The following is a 9,672-nucleotide window of genomic DNA, read 5'->3' as shown; positions in this document are numbered from 1 at the left end:
TTTATTGTATGGCACAGCCATCATTAATTGTTTTTATTTATGTAATCTTTTCTCGTCTTTGTACCATTTGTGTCAGTGACCTCATGTAAGCTTGAAAAAATATTACATCTTTGCATATTTACAGATAAAAATAATGGCATTGGCGTTCAAGATCATTCTCGTGGACATGCAATTCTCCAGAGTCTGAATAAGATGAAGAAAAGACAAGAAAAAAACAACAGCAGAGAAGAAAAAGGAGATAAAAAGAGGTCCCCAGAATAAAGCTGCACAGTCCATCTTCATCGTGGTGCAAGATTTTTATTTTTAGAGTGTATGATAGGCATAATGGTACTATACTTGAATCATTCTTTTTTCAGTTAGAATACTTCAGAACAATTTATTTGGACAGCAAAATGTTCCCCCCAGAGTTGAATACCAAGCGCTTGAGTGAAAAATAAATACAGACTTTCAGTTCTGGGAGACAGATATAGAGAAAAACAAAACAAAAACCAAAATCAAGACGGTCGTAATAATCCCACAATTCCATCATTTTCAAGGTCTGTGTCCCACTGTCTTTAATCGCCTGTCTGTTGGTTCTGTTCTGCAGACCATCCATAGCAGGGTCTTTTGCCTTTGGAGCGCCAGTCACAATCCTGAGGCTAACAGGTGGTATTCCTGGCAGGCAGGCCATCAGGCGTGATGCCCTGCACTGGTGATGACCCCAAACTCAAGAATCCATCTTCAGGGCCACTCTGGAGAGTCCAAGCTGGTGCCTGCAGTGTGTGGGCGTCAACACTATTCTGATATCACTGGTAGCCAAGGGCCGAGGCTGAGCCCAGTCTCTGACTGTAGAGGGCGTAGGGTGAGTAATAGGCGGAGGAGGCGGGGAGGGACGGCATGGGAAGTCCAGGGGCTCCGGCAAGGTGGGATTTGCTGTAGGGGTGGTAGCGAGCCAGGCTCAAGCCAGGAGAGCCCCTGAGGGAGAAGGAGCTGGGCATGCTACCTGGGCTGCTATGTGGGGGCAGGTGGAGGTGGCAGGAAGCTGTCGATGAAACTGATGAAGGGTAGGCTGACAATAGCTTACTGTCCACCATCCCAGGCAGGGCTGTGTGTGTGCGCAAGTGGGCTAGTAACTCCTCTGATGTGGCGAAACGCTTGTCACATGGACCTCCGACAGACACCCAGTTACAGGCATGAGGCAGGGGTTCGTTGGGGAGCATGAAACCGTAGGTGTAGAGAGGGTGAGACAGGGAAGGGGTGGTGCTGGAGGACAAGGAGCTGGGGTGTAGGGAGTGGAGGTGGTGGGAGGGGTAAACCAGGGGGAAACCAGACTTGAGGCTGGAGGGATCGTGGACGCAGGTGGAGCAGTTACTTCCTCCTAGGTGGGGTGCGTTGGGGTAAGTCAGACAGTACGGGTCCCGACATAAGCCCTGCATCAGGGATGGAGGTGAAGCTCCAGTGAGCGGGCTGGAGCTGGGGTGTTTCCCTGGAAGTCCTAACCCCAAACTAGACTTTGTGTGATCCAAGCCGTGAACAAACTGGGAGGGGTAGCCAGCGTAGGCCCCCACGATGGAGCCGTGGTAGCCCATGGTAGCAGGAGGCAAGGGGAAGACAGAGTGTCCCGGTTTGAAAGGGGAGACAGGGGCGATGTGCCCGGAGCCCAAGCCAGGCTGCGAGGAGGCCTGCAGGTCGGCCTTGCTCTCTGGCCGCGGGCTGCTGGCAGAGCTGGCATTACTGGAGTTGGCGCTGGCCCGTACGTGGCTGGAGTTGGCTAACTGAGCCCCATCCATCCCTGACTTAGCTGCATCTGAGTCTTTCTTGCCAGCGCTGTTGTTGTTGTTACTGTCCGAGCTGGCCTGCTCTGAGCTCCCAGGTTTGTTGTCCATGTGCAGGGCCTGGGAGTGTGGCGGGGGCTGCGTGGAGGGGGAATGGCTTTGTCTGTGGGGCTGGCTCTGAGTGTGCAGGGGAGGAGAGCTGGAGCTGGGCGACTGGGAACGGGGAGGAAAGGACGGACATGAGGCAGTGCCACTGTTGGAGCTTCCATTTGGCACTCTGAAAGCTGCTTTATCTGAAGGCCCCTTTGTCACTTGAACATCCTTACGGCAGTCGCCTGGTGACTTGGAGTAAGGCTTGAAGCTAGACTTGTCCTCCAGGGAGTGGTGCTCTCCAGATTTGGAAGATCGGCTGGACGATTCCTTGTCTCCCCCAGAGGAGAGGGAGGCCAGCTTAGAGGAGGAGGGAGGGTCTGGTTTGCCAATTTGAGAGCAGGTCTGGGCCAGCAGAGCCAAAGGACTCTTCTTGGCATCCAGCTGAAAAGGAGGAAAGAGAGAAAAAGTGTTTAATTAAGTTGAAGTTTTTATTTTATCATCAAGACACCACCAATTTTATATTTATATTTGTATAATCTATTATATTAAAATAATATTAAATAATATATTATGTATATTATAATATATTTGACTGGCCAAACAGTGCGCTACAAGTATTATTTTTAAAACAGAGCAAGATCCACAGCGTCCCTGCATTTATATTCTGCATGAACACTGGAGGAGGAGTTGAAGCAAAGTTCAAAAACGGAGAAAGAAGTGAACATTTTAATATATTAAATCCGTAAAATATATGAAGGTTTTTATAAAATGTTAAACAGTATATTATTCGCAGTGATCGCGCCTTCTTTTTTCTGGTGTTTTATGAACTTGCCAAGAAATCGCTGTGCGTAAAATGGCGCATCTGCTGGCATATTTGTCAGAATTAAAATCACAGCACACGTCGTGTACTTACAATTAAACGGATTAATATCAGGAAGAAAAACACCATCAGATGACACCAACAGATCTGTGAGGAAATGTCACTTCTTGTTTACTTACTTCAATGCTGACTGGCGCGGACGTGAGGGGCTGGAGATACTCCGGGTGCAGCAAGTGGCCGCTGTGCGCCGTCAACATCTTTATGATCCGGATGGGAAGCCTTTTAGCCTGGCGCGACGGATCCGTGGGAGAGGAACTGGACGTGGGTGTGAAAACGGACGCTTTTCCCGCTCCTGTGCGGTGTGGATCACCGCTGGCGTCGGCGGCGCTGCGCTCCGGGGACTGGCTGCGTAAAAGTGGTTCAGGTCCACCGGGGGGATCTCTCATCTGGATCGGGGCTCGAAATGGCACGGCGGCATGTAATGAGTGGTCGCAGGGTTGAAACTCATTTACCAGCACGGTTCATGATGATAAATTCAACAGAAGAGAGTGCGGTAATCCAGAAGGACCTGTGCGCAGTGGCGCGTCCACCGTGTCGGACCCGAGCTGCGTTTAAAGAGGAACAAACCGCCCGAATGTCATCTTACAATTATTCCTAAATAATCCTTCATCCAGTGCTGGAAAAAGAGCAAAAAACCAAACACCATAAGTAGTCACTGCTCATCAGAGTGCGGGGCAAGTGGAAGGAAAATCCCCGCAGAGCTCAGTGTGTGTGACAGTCCTCCGGTGTGTGTGTGTGCGTTTCTCTCCCTCTGCTGCAGCCTCACAGTACCTCACTTCTTCCACATACTAACGCCGCGAGGGGAGGGATTTCAGAGCAGCGAGCCGCCGTCCAATCACAAGTGTCCGCATTCATAACAGGGGCGGGGCGATGTGAGGGGGCGGGCTTTGAGCTCTGGCCTCACCCTCAGAGCCGGGCTGTAATGTATGGGTGGAAATGTGTGTCAGTGACCTCCAAAAGCCACATGAAAAGTACACATACAGGAAATAGTGTGCCACAGATCCGTGCGACAAATCATGAACATCCATGGAACACTGAGTGGGAACGAGTACAATTAATAACCTCCAGTCTGTGGCGCCGTTTAGCTCAGTTGGTAGAGCGGGCGTCCCATGTGCAGAGGCTTTGTCCTCGCTGCGGCGGCCCTGGGTTTGAGTCCCGGCCTGGGCGCCCTTTGCCGCGTGTCTCTCCCCCTCTCTCTCATCCCGTTTCCTGTCATATCTTCAGCTGTGCTATCAAAAAAGCTGATAAAAGGCCAAAAAAATAAAATAATAACCTCCAGTCTGCATACACTTCTGGTATTTTAATAGCTTTATTTTATAATAGCAACCAAACTGCAGCTGCTGCTGGGCTTAATTCAATTTTTCCAAGATCAAAACAAATTTGCATGATTCAATTTTCATGCATCTTGCTGTGAAAGTGAATGACATCTTTAGTTTCTGCAGCGACAGGCACGTCCTTTAAAAATGCTCCACGCTCAGGAGCTCGATTCTTTTAGCGCTCCAGATGCATCGAGGACTTTTTTCTCCAGCTTGTGCGTACGCAGAAAACAGAGCAAACAAAAAAGACGACAGAGTTTTGGTTACCGCTCAGTAACTTAATTCCATTTCCCATCAAGAACAACAGGCTGTGCTTTATGGGGATTTCCATCCCGGCCGGAACGCACTTCAACTAATCAGACAGCTTGGCCCGAGCTCCCGCTTCATAATCCAACATATGACAACACTGCTGTATTCGGTCTGTTTAAAGTGGTGTCATGGATCATTGATTAGTGGCTGAAGAACAGCAGAACAAGCCTTTCTTCTGAGGTTTAATAGGTAAACTTGTTTGACATTTCACAACACAGGCTGGCCTTATCAAACTGCACCGCCATCAGCCCGCTCCTCGATTATAATGGCTGAGAGGAGAGGCAGTGTCAGGAGGATGAAGTCACTTGAGCCTCACTCAACAGCGTCACTGTTTGACCTGTCATCATTAGGCTTAGTCGTCACTCATCACCCACACACTGCCACTCACGCTTCAATGGCCTGCGCAGATCCGAGAGCATGTGAACGCAGACGTGCACGCCGCCGGGCTAAGTGCGGTACAATCTCCTTTTGAATCCGTCTGTTTGTTTAAAACTGTCTGTCAGCACTTTGGTGCCGAGACACGTAAACAGGTGACGTGGAACAACCGCTTTCTCGCTGCCAGGTTTAAAGGTAACGCTGGGAGCTTAAAGGGGGGGATTTCAAACGTCTCTTCACGACGCAGACCGCTAGTTAAGTCGCGAGGTTTCCGATTGTGCTCACGTTTATCACACAGTCATCCACTTGTTAAAAAGGGTGGGTGGGTAAGTCGCTGCAGTGTGGGTGGGGTTGCATAAGGAAGGGGGGCGTTTAAAAGGAGACCAAAGAGGAGGGCACTGGGAAAAGCCAGACAAAGGCAGCGAGAGAAAGAAACAAGGGAGGGCTCAAACAACAGGGAGCAACTCCTTTCATGTATCCCCTTGATGTAGGCTGGTAACAGCTGTTTTGGCGTGTTGATGACTGATGGCTGTTTCCTGTTGTGGATATTTTAAGGGGACAGCTTTCCCGTTAAAGAGGGCTCTCAGCATGTCCAGGGCCCGCTGGCCCTCGGGCCATTTCCATGCCTCACCATGGCTGTATGAATGCGGCGGGTTTGGCTGGAACAGCAGCCAAACAAAACCCCCAGGATGAGGCTGATAGAGGCTGAGGAGGAGCGAGGAGGAGCGGACCCCACATGCCCCTGTGATCCTGTGATTTATAGAGCCACTGAGGCCTGTAATGGACGCCATAGCGCTGTGGCGGGGCCTAATTCATCCCCGTGTTGAAAAGCCGCCGTTCTCCTGACTCCAGAGTAAATATATAATGCTGACATTAGGCAGCTGAATTCTTCAAACCTGGCCCGCGTAAACCCTCATCTGCTCGTTTATCTTTCTGCTCTGTGTTTGGAAGTGCTGAGGCGTTTTGTGGCGCACACTGGGATTAGCCTTATGTAGATGCTCTGTGTGATTGTTTAATGAGGGTCTGACATTGATGTGAGCTCATAAGAGTCTTGTTTCTTTTCTCTTTTCAAGGTTTTTTACTTCTACAGGCCCTCGCTGGTGTCAGCCAGACTCTGACAAGGTCTGGCTGCGTGTCGTACTGTACAAAGAGAAGGAGAGAGAAATGATAAAAGCGCCAGAGAGGCAAAGGAGGGAAAACGAGTGTAAATAACTCCTATTTAATTATCTGTGACTGACTTATGGGGTGTGTGGAATGGGAATAGAGGCCTGAGGCTGGGGCTCTGCTCTACCCCTAGTGTTTTCTCCAGCAGTAATAAAACCAGGGGAAAAAAAGTGGATTAAGACAGTTTCATGGGGTGTAGCAGACATGGCATTTAGACCCAAACACTTAAAAAGAGCCTCGCAGGCAACATTCCAGCCAGGACAGAATGTTGAAACAAGGATTTCCTTGAGCTGAAAGGTCCACAAACAATATCTACACAGTGTACTTAATGTATTCACACTTCCTCGTTTATCTTTCTGCGGTTGCCTCTCCCTGTCTTTGACATACACATACTAATCCTTTCACAGACGAATGTGCGTGAGCTCACAAGGGAAAATGTGCACACAAACACAAACAGACAGGCCACACTGTGCATGATACCATCTGAAGAGCGTGTGTGTTTGTAGTTCTTATACAGTATCATCTATCTGACTGCCTACATGGTGTGTGTATGTGTGTGTGTGTGTGTGTCAGAGTCAGAGCTGCGGTTGACAACCTTATCTCTCCAGTTTAGGGGGGAGATTGTCTCCCTTGTCAGCTCCTCACGTCTTGCAAGCTAACGCTCTTATCCACTCTGCCTACCTGTCGTCTATCTGTCTGCATTATAATCACACCGGGATAATAGGCTTCCCTCTGTGTTCGCAGATTGGCACTTTTATTTCCGAATCCTACACCGCGCAGGGTTCTGCCTTGTCGTACTCGCTACACCTGAAATGCATTCGCAGACAGGCACGTAGGCTGCTCACCGCCCACACCCGCACAACCTCAAGTCCTCTCACCACACTCGGAAACAAAAGCCGCTATTGTCCTCCACACGGAGAAGTTATCAAGAGCACGGAGTGGAGGAGGAGGAGGAGGAGGAGGAGGAGGGAGAAGTGGAGGGAGAACGGGCCTGCACTTCCAGACAGCGTCTGCCTCAAATCAGATCGTCGTACATTGTTGTGTGAAATTTTAGATGACATCAAAAGATGTTTTTTCCATCGGTCTGAAGACGGAGGGGGGTCATTTTGATAGAAGCACAATCAAGGTATTCACAGGCTGGACCCGTGACAGGTCTGGTAAAAAAGAACAACAACAGGCCGTGCAAAGAAAATCTTCCCAGCACATTCCTCACGCTTGTTAAAGTCAATGCTGTTTCCTCCTCTCATGGTCAGAGTCACCGCCTCTGTGTCTTCATCATCCAACCTTTGTTGAAGGGGAGCCTGCTGAGAACACACATTCTGTCCCCGTCTTTCTTTGGAGCCACTCCTGTTTTGTTGTAACGTCAAAACCACAACGCATTTTCTCATCAGAAAAATTGTTTCGAAAAAGCAAGTTGCTCAATCAAAGCCCCACCGCCTGTTTTTTTTTTTTTTTTTTTTTTTTTTTAGAAAGACTCTTACTGGCATTCATGACGTGATAAACAGCAGAAGTCATCCGAGGTTGCAGTAGCCACAAAGTTCCTGCCAAACACAACCTGGGTTTATGATGAGCGGAACGGGCGGGGCTCTGTGAAGCATGTCAATCATCATAGCCTGCAGTGAGGCAGAGTTATGTCAGCTGCCACAACTTTGACGTGACAAGGGATGGCATCGCTCAATTAAAAGCCTATCAATGTGTAAGTAAATCAGCTTTCAAGCTTGACAGATCAAACAAACAGTTATTGAAGTGGCCCGCCCGTGTCATTAATCTCTCCGCATGTGCTTGCCAACCTTAGGTCACCGCAGGAGCAGAAAAACCTGCAGGAGTGAGAGTATTAAATACAGGGAATATGACAAAGTCAATAAGAACTTTTAAGACCCAGTGGAGAACAACACATGTAGTGGCTTTTTTAAACCATCCTGCTTTATTGAATTGAACTCAACATGGTAAAATAGGAGTTAGGGCTTTTATGAATTCTCCTCAAATAAAAAAAAAAAAAAACAGGTTTGAGAACAGGCAGTAATGGAAAACGCATTCCAGACACATACCTCATGTGGCCAAAATATTTGTCTCAACTGGGTCCTTGTGGTGACAAAGCACCGCGCTTGTCCCTGGCAGTAATTCACCGGCTCAGATGAATACATGAAAGTGAAGCACTGCCATATATCACGTGTCCCCCCCCCAACGGGCTCCGTGTGAGCCTCGCAAAGTCACATGCAGCCGTTTGTTATGCGACCGCGCATTCTCATTTCGAACTCTGCGTTGAGGGCTACGGGCCAAGCTGACATTTATGAAATATTTCCCTTGCTGACCTTAGCTACTGCCTCAGCTGGGGAGATTAATCCTCTGTCGGCAGACACTGGGAGCAGACTGCAACAGCAGCACACACATTCACAATACTTGTGGTGACTACAAAACATAGCAGCAGCAACAACAACTCTGTTCTGGTAGGAATAATTACAGCTTCTGTTGATTTATCTCAGCGTTGCTTGATAGTGTGCCCGTTACCGGGGTGGTGGGAAGATAGTTAGCATGCAATTATGAACCGCAATCGTGCAGCACATTTTGCGCACTCATCCGAATGAGAAAGGTGCAGACAGCATAGGAGGGCAGCAGCAACGAAGGAATAATGAAGAATTAGGAAAAGATGTTGCACTCTAAACATGTTATCGTGCAGATGACTTCAGATGAAGTCCTTCAAAACAGCAGAATATCAAATTCAAACACCAGTGAACCCACTGCTGCAAAGACAGCGTTAGCAGTACGGCTACTGCTAACGGTCTGGCTTCTGCTCCAAGAAAAAACAGCTTGTTAGAATCCCAAGTTGACCAAGAAATCACTCATCTCAGTGCTATGAAAAGGCAGAGTTACAAACCCAGTTGTACTTATAAGCAGACAGGTTTTCTTACTCACCGATCTAGTAGAAATAACACTAGTTTCGAACCCTATCAAGTCTCACACATACCATCAGGCAACAGACTTTGACACAACGTCGGAACGCTCTCCATCGAGCGAATGCCCGTTCGATCACTCTTGTTTAGTTGAAAACAATGCCTCTTCCTGTTTTGGTTTTGCAATGGCAGAAGTTCAGAATTTGTTCTGTAATAGAGCCTTTATTTTGGCGAAAAAGACAAAAAAAACAGCCTGGTTTGGTTTGTAAGGAACCAGTTAATGTGGACAGTTTAATTTGTACTGTCATCTCACGTGAATTAAAATGGATATTTTCCTCTTCAAAAATCCTGAAAAAAAAACAAAACATGCGTCCAGTATTCAAAAGCTGGTCAGAGTTACAAATCCAAGTTAAAAAAATAAAATCTGTTTGTTCGATATCAAACCCGAGCAGGTTACATTCTGTCGGTCATGTGAAAGAGAAGAACAAAGACAAACGCTGACAAGCAACTGGAAACTGCGGATTGTTTAATTTAAACTGCAAAACTAAAATGTACATGTAGGCGGAGAAAGGCCGATTTCATTTTATAAATATCTGAAAAACCTAAATGTGCAATTCCACAAATCAAATTATTTTGGCCTCTTTGCTTCCATATATCTGGACGCTAACCCAGAGAAAGGAGAGTGTCAGGGGTTGGACCCTCGCTGGCCGTCAGGCTGCTGTACTTCTTCCTCCTCCTGTACGTTGCTGCAGTCTCTGTTCAGCTCTGTCCTGTCTTAATGCGCAGCAGTAGATGACTTGGCCAAGTTTGGTCTTTTATAAAAGGTTATTTAGTTGCCAGGAGAGAGAGCAAGCTGCTCTTGCAGTTCCTGCCAGAAGGCTGCACTACCG

The 9,672-nt window shown here is 47.9% G+C and overlaps 1 protein-coding gene across 1 annotated transcript; it reads right to left on the bottom strand.

The window, feature by feature from the left end:
• Nucleotides 1-3,496, bottom strand: znf703 (zinc finger protein 703). The gene is made up of 2 exons (XM_030418374.1): nt 2,847-3,496; nt 1-2,288 (listed from the first exon to the last, which is right to left on the bottom strand). Exons 1-2 carry the CDS (start codon nt 3,111-3,113, stop codon nt 786-788), a joined length of 1,770 nt encoding a protein of 589 aa, XP_030274234.1. The 5' UTR covers nt 3,114-3,496; the 3' UTR covers nt 1-785.
• Nucleotides 3,497-9,672: the final 6,176 nt, after the last annotated feature.

This window comes from Sparus aurata, chromosome 5 (genome assembly GCF_900880675.1).
Source record: "Sparus aurata chromosome 5, fSpaAur1.1, whole genome shotgun sequence".
In the NCBI taxonomy this organism is placed as follows: domain Eukaryota; kingdom Metazoa; phylum Chordata; class Actinopteri; order Spariformes; family Sparidae; genus Sparus; species Sparus aurata.
This window is presented reverse-complemented; position numbering and strand designations above follow the sequence as displayed.